Raw genomic sequence first — 22,951 nt, forward strand, 5'->3', positions numbered from 1 at the left:
ACAGACTGGTTACGGGCTTGTGCTGATTGCAGTTCACTGGGCTGGTCCACAGACTGTGAGCTGGCTTGGGCTGACAGCAGGCTACCTGACAGTTCAACAGATTGTGAGCTGGCTTGGGCTGGTTGTAGGATGCCAGTCTGGTCCGCAGACTGGTAACGGGATTGCGCTGACTGCAGACTGGTGGGCTGGGACACAGCCTGATAACGGGCGTTTGCTGACTGCAGGCCAGTGATCTGGGACACAGACTGTGAGCTGGTTTGTGCAGACTGCAGGCCACTGGGCTGGTCCTCAGACTGGTAACAGGATTGTGCTGCCTGCAGACTGCTGGACCGGAACACAGACTGAGAGCTGGTTTGTGCTGACTGTAGGCCACTGGGCTGGTACACAGACTGGTAACAGGCTTGTGCTGCCTGCAGACTGCTGGGCCGGAACACAGACTGGTAACGGGATTGTGCTGACTGCAGTCCATTGAGCTGGGACACAGACTGAGAGCTGGTTTGCGCTGACGGCAGGACACTGGGTTGGTCCACAGTCTCGTAACGGGCTTGTGCTGACTGCAGACTGCTGGGCCGGGACACAGACTGGTAAAGGGCTTGTGCTGATTGCAGACTGCTTGGCCAGGACACAGACTGGTAGTGGGCTTGTGCTGACTGCAGACCACTGGGCTGGTCCACAGACCACTGGGCTGGTCCACAGACCACTGGGCTGGTCCACAGACCACTGGGCTGGTCCACAGACCACTGGGCTGGTCCACAGACCACTGGGCTGGTCCACAGACTGAGCTGGCTTGGGCTGACAGCAGGCTACCTGACAGTTCAACAGATTGTGTGCTGGCTTGGGCTGGTTGTTGGATGCCAGACTGGTCCACACACTGTGAGCTTGCTTAGGCTGACAGCAGGCTACCTGACAGTTCAACAGATTGTGAGCTGGCTTGGGCTGGTTGTTGGATGCCAGACTGGTCAAAAGACTGTGAGCTTTCTTGGCCTGGTTGTTGGATGCCAGACTGGTCCACAAACTGTGAGCTGGCTTGGGCTGACAGCAGGTTACCTGACAGTTCAACAGATTGTGAGCTGGCTTGGGCTGGTTGTAGGATGCCAGTCTGGTCCACAGATTGGTAACGGGCTTGTGCTGACTGCAGACTGCTGGGCTGGGACACAGACTGGTAGCGGGCTTGTGCTGATTGCAGACTGCTGGGCTGGGACACAGACTGGTAGCGGGCTTGTGCTGACTGCAGGCCACTGATCTGGGACACAGACTGAGAGCTGATTTGCGCTGCCTGCAGGCCAGTGAGCTGGTCCACAGACTGGTAACGGGCTTGTGCTGACTGCAGCTTGCTTGGCCAGGACACAGACTGGTAGCGGGCTTGTGCTGATTGCAGACTGCTGGGCTGGGAACCAGCCTGGTTGTTGGATGCCAGACTGATCCACAGACTGTGAACTGGCTTGGGCTGACAGCAGGCTACCTGACAGTTCAACAGATTGCGAGCTGGCTTGGGCTAGTTGTAGGATGCAAGTCTGGTCCACAGACTGGTAATGGGATTGTGCCGACTGCATACTGCTGGGCTGGTCCACAGACTGGTAACGGGCTTGTGCTGACTGCAGGCCACTCAGCTGGTCCACAGACTGAGAGCTGGTTTGTGCTGACTGCAGACTGCTGGGCTGGGACACAGACTGGTAGCGGGCTTGTGCTGACTGCAGGCCGCTGGGCTGGGACAATGACTGGTAACGGGCTTGTGCTGACTGCAGACTGCTGGGCTGGGGCACAGACTGGTGGCGGGCTTGTGCTGACTGCAGACTGCTGGGCTGGGGCACAGACTGGTGGCGGGCTTGTGCTGACTGCAGACTGCTGGGCTAGAACACAGACTGGTAGTGGGCTTGTGCTGTTTGCAGTTCACTGGGCTGGTCCACAGACTGTGAGCTGGCTTGGGCAGGTTGTTGGATACCAGACTGGTCCACAGACTGTGAGCTGGCTTGGACAGGTTGTTGGATGCCATACTGGTCCACAGACTGTGAGCTGGCTTGGGCTGATTTCAGACCACTGGACTGGTCCACAGATTGCGAGACAGCTTGTTCAGAGTTCTGGCTGCTGGCTTGAGATGATTGTTGGAGGCTGGGCTGGGCCACAAGTTGGTATCTTGCCTGTGCTAGCTGCACACCACTAGGCTGAACCGTGGAAACATAGCGTGACTGCACTAGTTGCTGGCCACTCAGTTGACTACTAGCATCAGAGTCAGGACTATTAGCTTTTTGAGGACTATAGCTTATACTGCTATACACACCCTTAGCTTGTGCATTACTGTAAGTGTTACTCCTTGATCTTTGAGGACTGATGGGATTTGATACATCAGCACCATACCAGCTGTAGGAACTTCGTGGCTTCACATCCTGCATGGGGAAACCAGCCTCATAGTATAAAGGATAACCACTCCTGACAAAGCCACTAACTAGGAAAATAAAAAAAAAGGATAAAGAAAGAATCAAACAGACATGCTAGCAAACATGAATTATAGAACTTGCCTGGATAAACCTTACCACTTCCAAAATGATCACAGACACAAAAACTGAGAAGTGCCAAAGAAAAACTGTAAAAAAAAAAAAAAAAGTAGTATTAGATGAATGCCACTTGTTAACAAATGCCAAATACTACAATTTATCATCATACCTTAAGAGTCGGCTAGTACCCTCCATGGCCAAACAAAAATACAACAACTAACCACCTCAACAACACCAGTAAAGATTCATAAAACATACTTGACCTCCAACACATATTAGTGTTGCCTGAAGGGACTCTTTATAGTGCCAGCAACTGCCATTTACCAATAGTTTCCTGACAATCAGTTGTCATGGGAACATGTAATACTCAATTATTAGGTTCAGGTGTTACAACTCTTACCATGACAGCTGCCATTTCATCAAAGATAGTTTTTTTTTTTAAATATACTATGGCCCCGTTTACACAAAGGGAAGATGCAGATATTTCCTTGCGATTTGGCCTATCATTTACACGAAAACCCTGTTTTTATCACAGAAAACGATTATTTCTAAAAACTCCGGCCAAAGTGGAGATTTCTGATAACGCCGGTTATGTGTTGTCGTGTCAACTGGGAGAAATGGGGTTTTAGGTTCTCAAACGTCACATTATGCGCCAGAAAATGCTTAACGTCATGTGAGCGCCCTATGTTTACAGTTCTGATTGGCTTGCATGGCTTTATGCTTCTCCCTACACTGCTGCCCATAGGTTTGGCATAGTTATGATGTTAATAGTTTTTTATTCAGTGAGAATACATTTTAGCATTTTATTTTAGCAGTAGTATGCTCACTGTTCAAAAGTCTTGGCATTGATTTGGTCAAGCAGCTGTATATATTTTTATATTAAAATCTATTCCGTTCAATGATAACAGATGTTATAAATGTTTTTTTCTTGCAAATTTGTACTTATGGCTTTATGTTGTGTTAACCAATCAACAGATTTGTTTGGAGTATCTTTAGGAGTTGCTAAACATATTGTTATCTGCACTTCTCAAATGCGAAAATACAAATATTTTTTCGTCTTTATTGAAACTGTTTGAAAACTAGAGCAAACTGGTAATTTATGTAAGTAAATACATGGCAACATAAAAATATCGCAGGACTATTCCTGCGAGCTTTCCTGTGGTGAAAGCTGTGTTCAAATGAGACCCTTATCAGGTTGTTGTTGTTTTTGTTTTTTGGGAAGTTTTTTGTATTATGTATACATTTTATATATTAATCTTTAATAAAGCGGAAACACTTTATTTTGATGGTCCCTTTTGAACATTCTGTTGACTATAAGTAACTTTGCAACTACATGTCAACTAACTCTCATTAGAGTATTAGTGTACTGTCTGCTTAATATCTAATAACTCTTTATTGTGATGGTCCTCCAACAGACACTCTACTGACTAAGTAACTTTGTAACTACATATCAACTTATTCTAACCCTACCAGTCTCTTCTAATACTCTGAGAGTTAGAACACATGTAGGTGCAATGTTACTTCTAGACAACAGAATGTGTTAAAGGGACCATCAAAATAAAGTGAAACCAATAAAGCTACTGTAAAGAAGTTATTCAGTCATGAGCAGATTTAAGCAGTGTTTTAGGCTACTTTCAGTTTAAGACCAAATACATGGATATGATTTTCCCCCAACTGTTTACATTAATACTTTATTTTAACTGTGGGCTTAGGAGGATACTGCAATTTTGACATAATTTTGAGTGTATTCATCCATTTAAGTGTGACACAAAAGAGAGCTCAGTTCAGTAATGGTGTGCTGATGCACAGAAACCAGCATGTGTACAAAATTGAGGTTCTTTTGCATCATCTTGCAGGTGAGCAGTTTAAAATCCATTGAATGTTTATGAAGACCACATTCGTGCAATTTTAATTATTTTTAAGTACATTATATATACACACTTTGTTTAAAAAGTACACTAATAGCACACTTAAAACTGTCATAAGGGTGGCATGCTTCCCATAACGTTAATGTCAGTTGGTCATTCATGGCCATTTGAACAGTTGACCACATGAGTGTTTACATTATGTCAGCAATCTAGTCAAATGCATTCAACTACCTCTAGAAGTTGTAGAAAGTGGATAAGCTCAACATTTTAGACACCTTTACACCCAATTTTAGCATACACTTGCTCTGATCAACCAAAACTCATCTCCAGGTGTAAACGTAGGAGAGAACAAAGCAGATCATGTTAAACAAAGATGAGGTCATGCGAATGCAGTACAAACAATATTAAGACTCCCAGTAGACACTTGAGATTACAGGTTTGTTTATTTTTCAAAATCAAAAGCAAACACTAAATGAAGAAAACAAGGCAAGGTATGCAGTTATGACTTCACTTGATACAACAACCTCAATATACCTGGAGATAAATGCTTATTTTGAGTAGTCTGAGAGTGCAGAGGTGCTGGATCTTGAAAGCCAGGCTGGACAGACTGCATCAGACTTATAGCTTGAAGAGGTATTTTAGTGGGTTGCTCCAAAGGTTTGGAACCAAGACTGGAAATAGACCAGTAACCTGACTGCTCTGGCTTAGGAAAGACCTGGAATCTAGACTGCCGGGACACAGACTGGTAACGGGCTTGTGCTGACTGCAGGCCGTTGAGCTGGGACACAGACTGAGAGTTGCTTTGCGCTGACTGCAGGCCACTGGGCTGGTCCACAGACTGGTAACGGGCTTGTGCTGACTGCAGACTGCTGGGCCGGAACACAGACTGAGAGCTGGTTTGTGCTGACTGTAGGCCACTGGGCTGGTCCACAGACTGGTAACGGGCTTGTGCTGCCTGCAGACTGGTGGGCTGGGACACAGACTGGTAACGGGCTTTTGCTGACTGCAGGCCAGTGATCTGGGACACAGACTGAGAGCTGGTTTGTGCTGACTGCAGGCCACTGGGCTGGTCCACAGACTGGTAACGGGCTTGTGCTTCCTGCAGACTGGTGGGCCGGAACACAGACTGGTAACGGGATTGTGCTGACTGCAGTCCATTAAGCTGTGACACAGACTGAGAGCTGGTTTGCGCTGACGGCAGGCCACTGGGCTGGTCCACAGACTGGTAATGGGCTTGTGCTGACTGTAGACTGGTGGGCTGGGACACAGACTGGTAACGGGCTTGTGCTGCCTGCAGACTGCTGGGCCGGAACACAGACTGAGAGCTGGTTTGTGCTGACTGTAGGCCACTGGGCTGGTCCACAGACTGGTAACGGGCGTTTGCTGACTGCAGGCCAGTGATCTGGGACACAGACTGAGAGCTGGTTTGTGCTGATTGCAGGCCACTGGGCTGTTCCACAGACTGGTAACAGGCTTGTGCTTCCTGCAGACTGGTGGGCCGGAACACAGACTGGTAACGGGATTGTGCTGACTGCAGTCCATTAAGCTGTGACACAGACTGAGAGCTGGTTTGCGCTGACGGCAGGCCACTGGGCTGGTCCACAGTCTGGTAACGGGCTTGTGCTGACTGTAGACTGCTGGGCCGGGACACAGACTGGTAAAGGGCTTGTGCTGATTGCAGACTGCTTGGCCAGGACACAGACTGGTAGCGGGCTTGTGCTGACTGCAGACTGCTGGGCTGGGACACAGGCTTGTAACGGGATTGTGCTGACTGCAGACTGCTTGGCCAGGACACAGACTGGTAGCGGGCTTGTGCTGACTGCAGACTGCTGGGCTGGGACACAGACTGGTAGCGGGCTTGTGCAGACTGTGAGCTTGCTTGGGCTGACAGCAGGCTACCGGACAGTTCAACAGACTGTGAGCTGGTTTGGGCTGGTTGTTGGTTGCCAGACTGGTCCACAGACTGTGAGCTTGCTTGGGCTGACAGCAGGCTACCGGACAGTTCAACAGACTGTGAGCTGGCTTGACCTGGTTGTTGGATGCCAGACTGGTCCACAGACTGTGAGCTTGCTTGGGCTGACAGCAGGCTACCTGACAGTTCAACAGACTGTGAGCCGGCTTGGGCTGGTTGTTGGTTGCCAGACTGGTCAACAGACTGTGAGCTGGCTTGGGCTGGTTGTTGGATGCCAGACTGGTCCACAGACTGTGAACTTGCTTGGGCTGACAGCAGGCTACCTGACAGTTCAACAGACTGTGAGCCGGCTTGGGCTGGTTGTTGGTTGCCAGACTGGTCAACAGACTGTGAGCTGGCTTGGGCTGGTTGTTGGATGCCAGACTGGTCCACAGACTGTGAACTTGCTTGGGCTGACAGCAGGCTACCTGAAAGTTCAACAGACTGTGAGCCGGCTTGGGCTGGTTGTTGGTTGCCAGACTGGTCAACAGACTGTGAGCTGGCTTGGGCTGGTTGTAGGATGCTAGTCTGGTCCACAGACTGGTAACGGGATTGTGCTGACTGCAGACTGCTTGGCCAGGACACAGACTGGTAGCGGGCTTGTGCTGACTGCAGACTGCTGGGCTGGGACACAGACTGGTAGCGGGCTTGTGCTGACTGCAGGCCACTGATCTGGGACACAGAGTGAGAGCTGATTTGCGCTGACTGCAGGCCAGTGAGCTGGTCCACAGACTGGTAACGGGCTTGTGCTGACTGCAGACTGCTTGGCCAGGACACAGACTGGTAGCGGGTTTGTGCTGATTGCAGACTGCTGGGCCGGGACACAAACTGGTTACGGGCTTGTCCTGATTGCAGTTCACTGAACTGGTCGACAGATTGTGAGCTGACTTGGGCAGGTTGTTGGATGCCAGACTGGTCCACAGACTGTGAGCTGGCTTGGGCTGATAGCAGGCTACCTGACAGTTCAACAGATTGGAAGCTGGCTTGGGCTGGTTGTTGGATGCCAGACTGGTCCACAGACTGTGAGCTGGCTTGGGCAGGTTGTTGGATGCCAGACTGGTCCACAGACTGTGAGCTGGCTTGGGCAGGTTGTTGGATGCCAGACTGGTCCACAGACTGTGAGCTTGCTTGGGCTGACAGCAGGCTACCTGACAGTTCAATAGATTGTGAGCTGGCTTGGGCTGGTTGTAGGATGCTAGTCTGGTCCACAGACTGGTAGCGGGCTTGTGCTGACTGCAGACTGCTGGGCTGGGACACAGACTGGTAGCGGGCTTGTGCTGACTGCAGGCCACTGATCTGGGACACAGACTGAGAGCTGATTTGCGCTGACTGCAGGCCAGTGAGCTGGTCCACAGACTGGTAACGGGATTGTGCTGACTGCAGACTGCTTGGCCAGGACACAGACTGGTAGCGGGTTTGTGCTGATTGCAGACTGCTGGGCTGGTCCACAGACTGTGAGCTGGCTTGGGCAGGTTGTTGGATGCCAGACTGGTCCACAGACTGTGAGCTGGCTTGGGCTGACAGCAGGCTACCTGACAGTTCAACAGATTGTGAGCTGGCTTGGGCGGGTTGTTGGATGCCAGACTGGTCAACAGACTGTGAGCTGGCTTGGGCTGGTTGTTGGTTGCCAGACTGGTCAACAGACTGTGAACTTGCTTGGGCTGACAGCAGGCTACCTGACAGTTCAACAGACTGTGAGCCGGCTTGGGCTGGTTGTTGGTTGCCAGACTGGTCAACAGACTGTGAGCTGGCTTGGGCTGGTTGTTGGTTGCCAGACTGGTCAACAGACTGTGAGCTGGCTTGGGCTGGTTGTTGGTTGCCAGACTGGTCAACAGACTGTGAACTTGCTTGGGCTGACAGCAGGCTACCTGACAGTTCAATAGATTGTGAGCTGGCTTGGGCTGGTTGTAGGATGCTAGTCTGGTCCACAGACTGGTAACGGGATTGTGCTGACTGCAGACTGCTTGGCCAGGACACAGACTGGTAGCGGGCTTGTGCTGACTGCAGACTGCTGGGCTGGGACACAGACTGGTAGCGGGCTTGTGCTGACTGCAGGCCACTGACCTGGGACACAGACTGAGAGCTGATTTGCGCTGACTGCAGGCCAGTGAGCTGGTCCACAGACTGGTAACGGGATTGTGCTGACTGCAGACTGCTGGGCTGGGACACAGGCTTGTAACGGGATTGTGCTGAGTGCAGACTGCTTGGCCAGGACACAGACTGGTAGCGGGTTTGTGCTGATTGCAGACTGCTGGGCTGGGACACAAACTGGTTACGGGCTGGTGCTGATTGCAGTTCACTGGGCTGGTCCACAGACTGTGAGCTGGCTTGGGCTGACAGCAGGCTACCTGACAGTTCAATGGATTGTAAGCTCGCTTGGGCTTGTTGTTGGATGCCAGACTGGTCCACAGACTGTGAGCCGGCTTGGGCTGGTTGTTGGTTGCCAGACTGGTCAGACTGTGAGCTGGCTTGGGCTGGTTGTTGGTTGCCAGACTGGTCAACAGACTGTGAACTTGCTTGGGCTGACAGCAGGCTACCTGACAGTTCAATAGATTGTGAGCTGGCTTGGGCTGGTTGTAGGATGCTAGTCTGGTCCACAGACTGGTAGCGGGCTTGTGCTGACTGCAGACTGCTGGGCTGGGACACAGACTGGTAGCGGGCTTGTGCTGACTGCAGGCCACTGATCTGGGACACAGACTGAGAGCTGATTTGCGCTGACTGCAGGCCAGTGAGCTGGTCCACAGACTGGTAACGGGATTGTGCTGACTGCAGACTGCTTGGCCAGGACACAGACTGGTAGTGGGCTTGTGCTGACTGCAGCTTGCTGGGCTGGGACACAGGCTTGTAACGGGATTGTGCTGAGTGCAGACTGCTTGGCCAGGACACAGACTGGTAGCGGGTTTGTGCTGATTGCAGACTGCTGGGCTGGTCCACAGACTGTGAGCTGGCTTGGGCAGGTTGTTGGATGCCAGACTGGTCCACAGACTGTGAGCTGGCTTGGGCTGACAGCAGGCTACCTGACAGTTCAACAGATTGTGAGCTGGCTTGGGCGGGTTGTTGGATGCCAGACTGGTCAACAGACTGTGAGCTGGCTTGGGCTGGTTGTTGGTTGCCAGACTGGTCAACAGACTGTGAACTTGCTTGGGCTGACAGCAGGCTACCTGACAGTTCAACAGACTGTGAGCCGGCTTGGGCTGGTTGTTGGTTGCCAGACTGGTCAACAGACTGTGAGCTGGCTTGGGCTGGTTGTTGGTTGCCAGACTGGTCAACAGACTGTGAACTTGCTTGGGCTGACAGCAGGCTACCTGACAGTTCAATAGATTGTGAGCTGGCTTGGGCTGGTTGTAGGATGCTAGTCTGGTCCACAGACTGGTAACGGGATTGTGCTGACTGCAGACTGCTTGGCCAGGACACAGACTGGTAGCGGGCTTGTGCTGACTGCAGACTGCTGGGCTGGGACACAGACTGAGAGCTGATTTGCGCTGACTGCAGGCCAGTGAGCTGGTCCACAGACTGGTAACGGGATTGTGCTGACTGCAGACTGCTGGGCTGGGACACAGGCTTGTAACGGGATTGTGCTGAGTGCAGACTGCTTGGCCAGGACACAGACTGGTAGCGGGTTTGTGCTGATTGCAGACTGCTGGGCTGGGACACAAACTGGTTACGGGCTGGTGCTGATTGCAGTTCACTGGGCTGGTCCACAGACTGTGAGCTGGCTTGGGCTGACAGCAGGCTACCTGACAGTTCAATGGATTGTAAGCTCACTTGGGCTTGTTGTTGGATGCCAGACTGGTCCACAGACTGTGAGCTGGCTTGGGCGGGTTGTTGGATGCCAGACTGGTCAACAGACTGTGAACTTGCTTGGGCTGACAGCAGGCTACCTGACAATTCAACAGACTGTGAGCCGGCTTGGGCTGGTTGTTGGTTGCCAGACTGGTCAGACTGTGAGCTGGCTTGGGCTGGTTGTTGGTTGCCAGACTGGTCAACAGACTGTGAACTTGCTTGGGCTGACAGCAGGCTACCTGACAGTTCAATAGATTGTGAGCTGGCTTGGGCTGGTTGTAGGATGCTAGTCTGGTCCACAGACTGGTAACGGGATTGTGCTGACTGCAGACTGCTTGGCCAGGACACAGACTGGTAGCGGGCTTGTGCTGACTGCAGACTGCTGGGCTGGGACACAGACTGGTAGCGGGCTTGTGCTGACTGCAGGCCACTGACCTGGGACACAGACTGAGAGCTGATTTGCGCTGACTGCAGGCCAGTGAGCTGGTCCGCAGACTGGTAGTGGGCTTGTGCTGACTGCAGACTGCTGGGCTGGGACACAGGCTTGTAACGGGATTGTGCTGAGTGCAGACTGCTTGGCCAGGACACAGACTGGTAGCGGGTTTGTGCTGATTGCAGACTGCTGGGCTGGGACACAAACTGGTTACGGGCTGGTGCTGATTGCAGTTCACTGGGCTGGTCCACAGACTGTGAGCTGGCTTGGGCTGACAGCAGGCTACCTGACAGTTCAATGGATTGTAAGCTGGCTTGGGCTGGTTGTTGGATGCCAGACTGGTCCACAGACTGTGAGCTGGCTTGGGCAGGTTGTTGGATGCCAGACTGGTCCACAGACTGTGAGCTGGCTTGGGCAGGTTGTTGGATGCCAGACTGGTCCACAGACTGTGAGCTGGCCTGGGCAGGTTGTTGGATGCCAGACTGGTCAACAGACTGTGAGCTGGCCTGGGCGGGTTGTTGGATGCCAGACTGGTCCACAGACTGTGAGCTGGCTTGGGCTGACAGCAGGCTACCTGACAGTTCAACAGATTGTGAGCTGGCTTGGGCTGGTTGTAGGATGCCAGTCTGGTCCACAGACTTGTAACGGGCTTGTGCCGACTGCATACTGCTGGGCTGGTCCACAGACTGGTAACGGGATTGTGCTGACTGCAGGCCACTGAGCTGGGACACAGACTGAGAGCTGGTTTGTGCTGACTGCAGACTGCTGGGCTGGGACACAGGCTTGTAAAGGGATTGTGCTGACTGCAGACTGCTGGGCTGGTCCACAGACTGGTAACGGGCTTGTGCTGACTGCAGGCCACTGATCTGGGACACAGACTGAGAGCTGATTTGCGCTGACTGCAGGCCAGTGAGCTGGTCCATAGACTGGTAACAGGCTTGTGCTGACTGCAGACTGCTGGGCTGGGACACAGACTGGTAGCCGGCTTGTGCTGATTGCAGACTGCTGGGCTGGGACACAGATTGGTAACGGGCTTGTGCTGACTGCAGGCCGCTGGGCTGGGACACAGATTGGTAACGGGCTTGTGCTGACTGCAGACTGCTGGGCTGGGACACAGACTGGTAACGGGACTGTGCTGACTGCAGACTGCTTGGCCAGGCCACAGACTGGTAGCGGGCTTGTGCTGACTGCAGACTGCTGGGCTGGGACACAGACTGGTAACGGGACTGTGCTGACTGCAGACTGCTTGGCCAGGACACAGACTGGTAGTGGGCTTGTGCTGATTGCAGTTCACTGGGCTGGTCCACAGACTGTGAGCTGGCTTGGGCAGGTTGTTGGATGCCAGACTGGTCCACAGACTGTGAGCTGGCTTGGGCTGACAGCAGGCTACCTGACAGTTCAACAGACTGTGAGCTGGCTTGGGCTGGTTGTTGGTTGCCAGACTGGTCCACAGAATGTGAGCTGGCTTGGGCGGGTTGTTGGATGCCAGACTGGTCCACAGACTGTGAGCTGGCCTGGGCGGGTTGTTGGATGCCAGACTGGTCCACAGACTGTGAGCTGGCTTGGGCTGGTTGTTGGTTGCCAGACTGGTCCACAGACTGTGAGCTGGCTTGGGCTGGTTCCTGGATGCCAGACTGGTCCACAGACTGTGAGCTGGCTTGGGCTGATTGCAGGCCACTGGACTGGTCCACAGATTGCGAGACAGCTTGTTCAGAGTTCTGGCTGCTGGCTTGAGATGATTGTTGGAGGCTGGGCCGGGCCACAAGTTGGTATCTTGCCTGTGCTAGCTGCACACCACTAGGCTGAACTGTGGAAACATAGCGTGACTGCACTAGTTGCTGGCCACTCAGTTGACTACTAGCATCAGAGTCAGGACTATTAGCTTTTTGAGGACTATAGCTTACACTGCTATACACACCCTTAGCTTGTGCAGCACTGTAAGTGTTACTCCTTGATCTTTGAGGACGGATGGGATTTGATACATCAGCACCATACCAGCTGTAGGAACTTCGTGGCTTCACATCCTGCACAGGGAACCCAGCCTCATAGTATAAAGGATAACCACTCCTGACAAAGCCACTAACTAGGAAAATAAAAAAGGGAAAAGAAAGAATCAAACAGACATGCTAGCAAACATGAATTATAGAACTTGCCTGGATAAACCTTACCACTTCCAAAATGATCACAGACACAAAAACTGAGAAGTGCCAAAGAAAAACTGTAAAAAAAAAAAAAGAAAAAGAAAAAAAAAGTAGTATTAGATGAATGCCACTTGTTATCAAATGCCAAATACTACAATTTATCATCATACCTTAAGAGTCGGCTAGTACCCTCCATGGCCAAACAAAAATACAACTAACCACCTCAACAACACCAGTAAAGATTCATAAAAACATACTTGACCTCCAACACATATTAGTGTTGCCCGAAGGGACTCTTTATAGTGCCAGCAACTGCCATTTACCAATAGTTTCCTGACAATCAGTTGTCATGGGAACATGTAATACTCAATTATTAGGTTCAGGTGTTACAACTCTTACCATGACAGCTGCCATTTCATTAAATATAGTTTTTTTTTATATACTATGGCCCCGTTTACACAAAGGGAAGATGCAGATATTTCCCTGCGATTTGGCCTATCATTTACACGAAAACCCTGTTTTTATCACAGAAAACGATTATTTCTAAAAACTCCGGCCAAAGTGGAGATTTCTGATAACGCCGGTTATGTGTTGTCGTGTCAACTGGGAGAAATGGGGTTTTAGGTTCTCAAACGTCACATTTTGCGCCAGAAAATGCTTAACATCATGTGAGCGCGCTATGTTTACAGTTCTGATTGGCTTGCATGGCTTTATGCTTCTCCCTACACTGCTGCCCATAGGTTTGGCATAGTTATGATGTTAATAGGTTTTTATTCAGTGAGAATACAATTTAGCATTTAAGGAAGCAGTAGTATGCTCACTGTTCAAAAGTCTTGGCATTGATTTGGTCAAGCAGCTGTATATATTTTTATATTAAAATCTATTCCGTTCAATGATAACAGATGTTATAAATGTTTTTTTCTTGCAAATTTGTACTTATGGCTTTATGTTGTGTTAACCAATCAACAGATTTGTTTGGAGTATCTTTAGGAGTTGCTAAATATATTGTTATCTGCACTTCTCAAATGCGAAAATACAAATATTTTTTCGTCTTTATTGAAACTGTTTGAAAACTAGAGCAAACTGGTAATTTATGTAAGTAAATACATGGCAACATAAAAATCTCGCAGGACTATTCTTGCGAGCTTTCCTGTGGTGAAAGCTGTGTTCAGATGAGACCCTCATCAGGTTGTTGTTGTTTTTGTCTTTTGGGAAGTTTTTTTGTATTATGCATACATTTTATATATTAATCTTTAATAAAGCGGAAACACTTTATTTTGATGGTCCCTTTTGAACATTCTGTTGACTATAAGTAACTTTGCAACTACATGTCAACTAACTCTCATTAGATTGTTAGTGTACTGTCTGCTTAATATCTGATAACTCTTTATCGTGATGGTCCTCCAACAGACACTCTACTGACTAAGTAACTTTGTAACTACATGTCAACTTATTTTAACCCTACCAGTCTCTTCTAATACTCTAATGAGAGTTAGTAGACATGTAGGTGCAACGTTACTTCTAGACAACAGAATGTGTTAAAGGGACCATCAAAATAAAGTGAAACCAATAAAGCTACTGTAAAGAAGTTATTCAGTCATGAGCAGATTTAAGCAGAGTTTTAGGCTACTTTCAGTTTAAGACCAAATACATGGATATGATTTTCCCCCAACTGTTTACATTAAGACTTTTTATTTTAACTGTGGGCTTAGGAGGATACTGCAATTTTGACATAATTTTGAGTGTATTCATCCATTTAAGCGTGACACAAAAGAGAGCTCAGTTCAGTAATGGTGTGCTGTTGCACAGAAACCAGCATGTGTACAAAAATGAGGTTCTTTCGCGTCATCTTGCAGGTGAGCAGTTTAAAATCCTTTGAATGTTTATGAAGACCACATTCGTGCAATTTTAATTATTTTTAAGTACATTATACATACACACACTTTGTTTAAAAAGTACACTAATAGCACACTTAAACTGTCGTAAGGGTGGCATGCTTCCCATAATGTTAATGCATTGGGTCAGTTGGTCATTCATGGCCATTTGAGCAGTTGACCACATGAGTGTTTACACTATGTAAGCAATCTAGTCAAATGCATTCGACTACCTCTAGAAGTTGTAGAAAGTGGATAAGCTCAACATTTTAGACACCTTTACACCCGATTTTAGCATACACTTGCTCTGATCAACCAAAACTCATCTCCAGGTGTAAACGTAGGAGAGAACAAAGCAGATCATGTTAAACAAAGATGAGGTCATGCGAATGCAGTACAAACAATATTAAGACTCCCAGTAGACACTTGAGATTACAGGTTTGTTTATTTTTCAAAATCAAAAGCAAACACTAAATGAAGAAAACAAGGCAAAGTATGTTATGACTTCACTTGATACAACAACCTCAATATACCTGGAGATAAATGCTTATTTTGAGTAGTCTGAGAGTGCAGAGGTGCTGGATCTTGAAAGCCAGGCTGGACAGACTGCATCAGACTCATAGCTTGAAGAGGTATTTTAGTGGGTTGCTCCAAAGGTTTGGAACCAAGACTGGAAAGAGACCTTTAACCTGACTGCTCTGGCTTAGGAAAGACCTGGAATCTAGACTGCCGGGACACAGACTGGTAACGGGCTTGTGCTGATTGCAGTTCACTGGGCTGGTCCACAGACTGTGAGCTGGCCTGGGCAGGTTGTTGGATGCCAGACTGGTCCACAGACTGTGAGCTGGCTTGGGCAGGTTGTTGTTTGCCAGACTGGTCCACAGACTGTGAGCTGGCTTGGACGGGTTGTTAAATGCCATACTGGTCCACAGACTGTGAGCTGGCTTGGACTGATTTCAGGCCACTGGACTGGTCCACAGATTGTGAGACAGCTTGCTCAGGGTTCTGGCTGCGTGCTTGAGATGATTGTTGGAGGCTGGGCCGGGCCACAAGTTGGTATCTTGCCTGTGCTAGCTGCACACCACTAGGCTGAACTGTGGAACCATAGCGTGACTGCACTAGTTGCTGGCCACTCAGTTGACAACTAGCATCAGAGTCAGGACTATTAGGCCGATCTCGAATCCACCTTTTCTGTCAAAGATACTAGAAAAGGCAGTATCTTCACAACTATGTTCCTTTTTAGAAAGAAATGATATCTGTGAGAATTTCCAGTCAGGATTTAGACCGAACCATAGTACCGAAACAGCTCTCGTTAGAGTCACAAATGATTTGCTCTTATCATCCGATCGTGGTTTTGTCTCTCTATTAGTGTTACTCGATCTTAGTGCTGCGTTTGACACCATTGACCACAACATTCTTTTAAATAGACTTGAAAACTATGTTCGCATTAGTGGAATTGCACTAGCATGGTTTAAATCATACTTATCTGACCGTTATCAGTTTGTAGCAGTAAATGAAGAGATGTCTTATCGATCACAAGTTCAGTATGGCGTACCACAAGGCTCAGTACTAGGACCGCTGCTGTTCACTCTGTACATGCTACCATTAGGAGATATCATTAGGAAGCATGGAATTAGCTTTCACTGTTATGCCGACGATACTCAGCTGTATATTTCTTCAAAACCAGACGAAACTTACCAATTCACAAAATTAACGGAATGCATAGCTGATATAAAAAATTGGATGACTAGTAATTTCCTACTACTAAATTCTGAAAAAACAGAGATTCTAATTATTGGACAAAAAACTTCCTCACGTAATAACCTAGAATACTGTCTAACACTTGATGGCTGCTCTGTTAAGTCTTCGTCGTTGGTTAGGAACCTGGGTGTGCTCTTTGATACCAATCTTTCATTTGAAAGTCACGTGTCTAGTATCTGTAAAACCGCATTTTTCCATCTTAAAAATATATCTAAATTACGTCATATGCTCTCATTGACAAATGCGGAACAATTAGTTCATGCATTCATGACATCAAGGCTAGATTATTGTAATGCTCTACTGGGTGGTTGCCCTGCACGCTTAATAAACAAACTACAGCTGGTTCAAAACGCAGCAGCTCGAGTTCTTACCAGAACCAGGAAGTATGACCATATTAGCCCGGTTCTGTCAACACTGCACTGGCTGCCTATTAAACATCGTATAAATTTTAAAATATTGCTGATTACTTACAAAGCACTAAATGGTTTAGCTCTGCAGTACTTGAGCGAGCTCTTAACGCATTATAGTCCTTCACGTCTATTGCGATCTCAAAATTGCGGCCAGTTGATAATACCTAGAATATCAAAATCGACTGCTGGCGGTAGATCCTTTTCCTATTTAGCACCGAAACTTTGGAACAGTCTTCCTAACATTGTCCGGGAAGCAGACACACTCTGTCAGTTCAAAGCTAGACTAAAAACACATCTCTTTGACCTAGCATACACATAACACATTATAGACTTCTATAATTCCATATTAGGCTGCATAGATTAGTTCAGCCGGAACCGGGAACACTTCCCATGAATCCAGATGTACTCGTTACATCATAAGAAGAATGGCGTCTACGTTAATATTAGTCTCTCTGCTTACACCGAGGTTTACCGCAGTCCGCCGGATCCAGGCCGTATCCAGATCCGATGAAGGACCTGCGCCTGGACACGACGACAACGCAGTACTGAAGTGTCAACCAGTCTCTCCGTTTCTGAAGTGAGGTGGACTCCAGCTGTATCCAGATCAGATGGTGGATCTGCACGTGGACCCAACCATGATTCATCCCTGAAGTGCCGGCCTCATCGACACGACGAATCTGACTTCTGACCCGTAATGCTGCCTGGATCATAATCATACACTGTTCGCTCGTTGGCCAGAGGAGAACTGGCCCCCGACTGAGCCTGGGTTCTCCCAAGGTTTTTTTCTCCATTCTGTCACCTGATGGAGTTTTGGTTCCTTGCCACTGTTGCCTTGGCTTTGGCTTGCTTAGTTGGGGACATTTAATATTCAACGATATTATTGATCTGCCTTATTAGGGTAGACAATGATGCAATTTTCTTCTAGAAACAAACTATGTTGTATTATTTTAATTTTTTCAATGTGAAGCTGCTTTGATACAATCTGTATTGTAAAAAGCGCTATACAAATAAAGGTGACTTGACTTGACTATTAGCTTTTTGAGGACTATAGCTTACACTGCTATACACACCCTTAGCTTGTGCATTACTGTAAGTGTTACTCCTTGATCTTTGAGGACTGATGGGATTTGATACATCAGCACCATACCAGTTGTAGGAACTTCGTGGCTTCACATCCTGCATGGGGAAACCAGCCTCATAGTATAAAGGATAACCACTCCTGACAAAGCCACTAACTAGGAAAATAAAAAAAAGGAAAAGAAAGAATCAAACAGACATGCTAGCAAACATGAATTATAGAACTTGCCTGGATAAACCTTACCACTTCCAAAATGGTCACAGACACAAAAACTGAGAAGTGCCAAAGAAAAACTGTAAAAAAAATAAATAAAAAAATAAAAAAATTATTAGATTAATGCCACTTGTTAACAAATGCCAAATACTACAATTTATCATCATACCTTAAGAGTCGGCTAGTACCCTCCATGGCCAAACAAAAATACAACAACTAACCACCTCAACAACACCAGTAAAGATTCATAAAACATACTTGACCTCCAACATATATTAGTGTTGCCTGAAGGGACTCTTTATAGTGCCAGCAACTGCCATTTACCAATAGTTTCCCAAAATTTTTTAGAATGTATACATTTTATATATTAATTTTTAATAAAGCTAAATGAGTTATTCAGTCATGAGCAGATTTAAGCAGAGTTTTAGGCTACTTTCAGTTTAAGACCAAATACATGGATATGATTTTCTCCCAACTGTTTACATTAAGACTTTTTATTTTAACTCTGCGCTTAGGAGGATAATGCAATTTTGACATAATTTTGAGTGTATTCATTCATTTAAGCGTGACAAGACACAAAAGAGAGCTCAGTTCAGTAATGGTGTGCTGTTGCACAGAAACCAGCATGTGTACAAAATTGAGCTTCTTTTGCATCTTCTTGCAGGTGAGCAGTTTAAAATCCTTTGAATGTTTATGAAGACCACATTCATGTTCTAATACTGCTTTCTAGTTTCTAAATAACAAGTGGAATTTTGAAACCAACTGGCTGAAAACTATGATTTCCCTCAAAATCTGGAGTTGAATAAAACGCACCAATTTTGCAATCTGTCATTATTTGGCTTTGGAGCACAGACTTAAGTTTGGTCTCATTTTAAAGAAGAACCTTGGCCGATTTTTGTAGAAGTAAAAAGGAAAAGTTAAAATAGTGAAACAAAAATTATAGAGGTTTAATATTATGAAAATTATATATGAACATTTTATATAAAATATATATTTAATAAAACATTTTGAACTAAAAAACTACTTGAAAATCAAAGCCATAAATCTAAACAACTTAGGCACTGTAACAATCTAAGCGCATGGTCTAAAGCGCACGGCGCTTGTCTCTCCTTGTATTGTTCAAGTGGTTGAGGTTGATGTGGGATTTAGTTATTAGTAATAAGTAGACCAATACTTTTCTAAAGATAGTCATTATTACATGAATCTAATTACACTGTAACTTACCCAACTGTTATACTATCAGAGGTGAAACTGGAAGAACAGTATGTTATTCAACCTAATTTTAATTTTCATGTAGGTGCGATCCTGCAGGCATTAAAAGAACATGGCAGCAGCTGAAAATTAAATATAAAAGCATAATTCAATCAGGTAAGGCTTGAGCATATCATGGGTGTAGGCTACCTGACTTTACAAACATTTGACATATTAAATAACTAAATAGCATCCAGTGTCTAGCAGTGCAGCAGAGCCAGACACTCCCGAAGACCCAAGGGCCTTCATAAAATGTAAGAGGTTTACATATGTGTTATTTTTGATATAGGCTATTTTTGATATTTCCATTTATTTTACTTTGGGTTGGGTTCTTTATTGATCCTAACAGATTCTGATGGTAATATCTGTCTTTTGGAGCCTCCTGTCTCAACAGAACCCCAGGCAGTTGTAAGGAGCCTACTCAATACACCAGAAATTATGACAAATAGTGCTATAAAGTGTACTCAACCAAATGCTCATCTTCACAGGACGATGGGGATAAAGAGTTTCTGCTGCCACAGAGAGGCCTACAGAGGTAATGTTAATATTATGTGTCTACACTGTAAAAAATTTCTAACCCTCCCAAATCAAAAATTTCAAGTGACCGATAACATTTAAATTTTTCAATTGGCCCAAGTCAAATTCTGTAAATTATCAAATTAAATTTACAGATTTTCACTTGGGCCAATTGAAAAATTTAGATGTAATCGGTCACTTGAAATTTTTGATTTGGGAGGGTTAGAATTTTTTTATAAACAATCTACACATTCAGATTTGTAGCCTATAGAATCTAAGTTTATATCGAAGTATAAACGGATATTCTTGTCTCTCTCTCTCTCATTTCAGGCTTAACATACTCAGAGTTTTCACTTAACCTCCTTTCTGAAACAGGCCACTGGAGCCGGTGGATATACTATAACTCCCCAGGCAGTTTTACGCCCCTGTTGTTCCTGAAGCGTCCAGTAGGGGGAGACTGTACAGCGACACAAATTGAGGTAGGCCTATGTTAAATATAATCTGCTAAAGTTATTGTTGTTTAGCATGATGCAATAGTTATTATTTAGAAACAATTGGCTAGATAGAGCTAGGGTAGGCAGTCACACCAAACGTGAAAGCGCCCTCAAAATTAATTTTCTTTTTCATTTTCTTTTGTTGCCCGTCTTTAGCTTGCGTGAGATGGCCTCTTCTGGTAAGACCCTGTTTACTCCTTGCATTAAAACATACTCAACATGGTTTCTGGAGCAACATAACAGTAGATATTGGAAATATGTCAACTTTTTTCTTTTTTACAGTCTATGGTGTGAACACACAGAAGACACATTTAATAGGCATATTTGTATATGTATGTAAATCTCTCTAAGTAAAAAGTTGAACTGCAAATATTTTGATTATACATGATAAAACCCACATTAAAAACTTTTCCCATATTGTTTGAATGTGGATTCTAGTTTGAATTGTTTCTTATAAATGAGATGATTTAATTATCTAATTTATATACATTATTCTTAAAATAGATCTGGACTAAAATGTAGGCTTTGTGCACTTAATGTGGGTTTTATCCACTGATGTAGAATGACATTATAGATCAGTGGTTTTATCATACTCTGTCTTTACCAGGTTCTCTTTAACTTGCATCTCATAAAGGTGTGTGTTTGCTTAGCTACTTAAGAAAATAAAAATCTCTCTCTCTCTAAACTTGTATAAACACCCATCTCTCTCTCTCTCTCTCTCTCTCTCTCTCTCTCTCTCTCTCTCTCTCTCTCTCTCTCTCTCTCTCTCTCTCTCTCTCTCTCTCTCTCTCTCTCTTTTTAACTGCATTCCAAACCAATAGCTTGTAAATAAATGACTTACAGAGACATACATGGACATGGTTTTAATGTAATTTTCAATTTTCTCTGCACAGTCCATCATCAGTGACCAAAAGAAATCAAAGTGGCTTAACACTTTTCCCAAAAGTGTTCCAGCAACAAGTGCCTGTACCGTTGTACTTTGAAGATCAGGAGCCAATTGATGCAATCCACACTCACCTGACATCAGTTCTGGACAGCACACACACAAACAGTGAGAAGATCAAGTTCACTATGGATGTCCTTTTTATTTTTTTTAATGTTTCATTTTTTTTTTAATCAGTGAGCAGAAGCACTTTGACAGGAGGATAGAAAAACAGTTAAACAAGAGTGGCAAGCCATAGGGGAGTCATCTACGGGAGTCATCATAATTCATAAATGGTGTTAATACTATTATAATAATATTTTTTTGTGATCAACAATATTGTCTCTTTCTTCTAAATGGCACTTGGAATTTTAGAAAATGGATAAATTGTGTTTGCCTTCATTAAATGCTATGTAGGACACTGTTTTGTTGCTGTATGATGACCAGTAAGGTATAGTACAGCAGATATTTAATGGAGGATCCATATGATTACACGGTACTGTATGTCTAATGGGCTAAATGGTTAATATCTAAATGTAACTTTATATAAATTCACAACAACATATTTCACATATTCACATATTTCATATTTGTCTCCTGTATATAAAAACCTACGTCGCTCGGTGAATATGACTATATATCATTACTTGTCATCTGATCCAACTGATCTATGTGTATTATTAATTTTTGAGTGAAGCCCATCTGAATATCTAAAGATATTTTAATCCATAGTGCAGATCTACACTGTAACGTTTATATTTAAATGAACAAAACCCACAAAATTGGTCAAAGTCTATGGACGGGACGGTTATATTAATGTGTAAGTTTAGAGTAAGTTTCTTTAAAAAAAAAAATAATAATAATAAAATCTTTCTTTCTTTCTTTCTTTCTTGTCAACATTTTCACTTTCGAAAACACTCGGATTGTATTAAATTTAACTAGTGCAAACCTCACGTTGCACCACTAGAGGGCGCTGTTGTATTGTATTGTATTGTATTGACTGATAACGTTCTTCACTTGTCAGTGGTTTCCATGGCGTTCATGCAGCTGTAAAGAGACTTTGTTCAACTCCCTGCCAAATTATTACTCCTCTCGTTGAAGTCAGTACCTGATTGCCTAATCCTTACCCCACCCCTAATCTTAACCCCTCCCCTAATCATTCACCCCTCATTTATTTTTCAAGTATTTTTATTCCATTCCAGATTAGTTTATATTATTTTAGGATCGACGTTATGTTCTGTTGCCTTTTTACTATGCTCATTATATAACTCATGAATTACCATTATGTATTACTTTACCTTGACTTACAGTACAATAAAGTGTATAATAAACTTGCCTTGACTTACAGTCTTGAAGGACAAAAGTTGGTATTATTACTTATTAATGGCTGACAAGACAATAAAGCTCCATTACAGATTACCAACATATTAATTCTGTCAATCATTTATGATGCAGCCTTGTTAAATTCGATAAATTTCAGCTCAGCAGATTCTTCTTTTTATTACTATAGTGTTTTGTACACAGAACTATAGATATCACCTTTTCTCAGACATCAGCAATATATTATAAGTTGCTAAAACTAAAAAGTTAGTCTTATAATAAAAGAATAAATAAATAATGAGAAATGCTAATGAAATACAGATCATCCTGTAACTGCCAATCAAAGAAGACACAACAAATAGGGGAGAAATTACAGGAAGCAATTTCCATTTTTTCTGAAGCTGACACTCTTATGTTTCATAATTGTTATCATTTGACATTTTG

The 22,951-nt window shown here is 45.3% G+C and overlaps 2 protein-coding genes across 3 annotated transcripts; both read right to left on the reverse strand.

Annotated features, from left to right (window-relative positions):
• Positions 1 to 323: 323 nt before the first annotated feature.
• LOC308682955 (uncharacterized protein) lies at positions 324 to 2,785 on the reverse strand. The gene is made up of 3 exons (XM_081352980.1): positions 2,662 to 2,785; positions 2,532 to 2,581; positions 324 to 2,443 (listed from the first exon to the last, which is right to left on the reverse strand). Exons 1-3 carry the CDS (start codon positions 2,685 to 2,687, stop codon positions 1,851 to 1,853), a joined length of 669 nt encoding a protein of 222 aa, XP_081209106.1. The 5' UTR covers positions 2,688 to 2,785; the 3' UTR covers positions 324 to 1,850.
• A 2,000-nt stretch (positions 2,786 to 4,785) lies between these two features.
• On the reverse strand, positions 4,786 to 12,941 carry LOC308683018 (uncharacterized protein). Of its 2 annotated transcripts, XM_081353145.1 has the most exons (5): positions 12,839 to 12,941; positions 12,696 to 12,745; positions 8,089 to 12,610; positions 6,596 to 8,039; positions 4,786 to 6,451 (listed from the first exon to the last, which is right to left on the reverse strand). In XM_081353145.1, the coding sequence occupies exons 1-5, from the start codon at positions 12,862 to 12,864 to the stop codon at positions 4,979 to 4,981; spliced, it is 7,515 nt and encodes a 2,504-aa protein (XP_081209271.1). In that variant the 5' UTR covers positions 12,865 to 12,941; the 3' UTR covers positions 4,786 to 4,978. The 2 variants fall into 2 exon arrangements, with proteins under 2 accessions (XP_081209271.1, XP_081209270.1); XM_081353144.1 differs by having other exon boundaries at positions 4,786 to 12,610.
• Positions 12,942 to 22,951: the final 10,010 nt, after the last annotated feature.

The sequence above is a fragment of the Scardinius erythrophthalmus genome, assembly GCF_964197995.2.
Source record: "Scardinius erythrophthalmus genome assembly, chromosome: 22".
Lineage (NCBI taxonomy): Eukaryota > Metazoa > Chordata > Actinopteri > Cypriniformes > Leuciscidae > Scardinius > Scardinius erythrophthalmus.

What these genes read in the sequence shown, in the direction of transcription:
- LOC308682955 (XM_081352980.1), bottom strand. Translation starts at nt 2,687, where the DNA reads ATGGAGGGTACTAGCCGACTCTTAAG. An exon ending in GGTACTAGCCGACTCTTAAG is followed by an intron (nt 2,582 to 2,661) that starts GTATGATGATAA and finishes TTTTTTTTACAG; the next exon opens with TTTTTCTTTGGCACTTCTCA. An exon ending in CTGTGATCATTTTGGAAGTG is followed by an intron (nt 2,444 to 2,531) that starts GTAAGGTTTATC and finishes TTATTTTCCTAG; the next exon opens with TTAGTGGCTTTGTCAGGAGT.
- LOC308683018 (XM_081353144.1), bottom strand. Translation starts at nt 12,864, where the DNA reads ATGGAGGGTACTAGCCGACTCTTAAG. An exon ending in GGTACTAGCCGACTCTTAAG is followed by an intron (nt 12,746 to 12,838) that starts GTATGATGATAA and finishes TTTTTTTTACAG; the next exon opens with TTTTTCTTTGGCACTTCTCA. An exon ending in CTGTGATCATTTTGGAAGTG is followed by an intron (nt 12,611 to 12,695) that starts GTAAGGTTTATC and finishes TTATTTTCCTAG; the next exon opens with TTAGTGGCTTTGTCAGGAGT.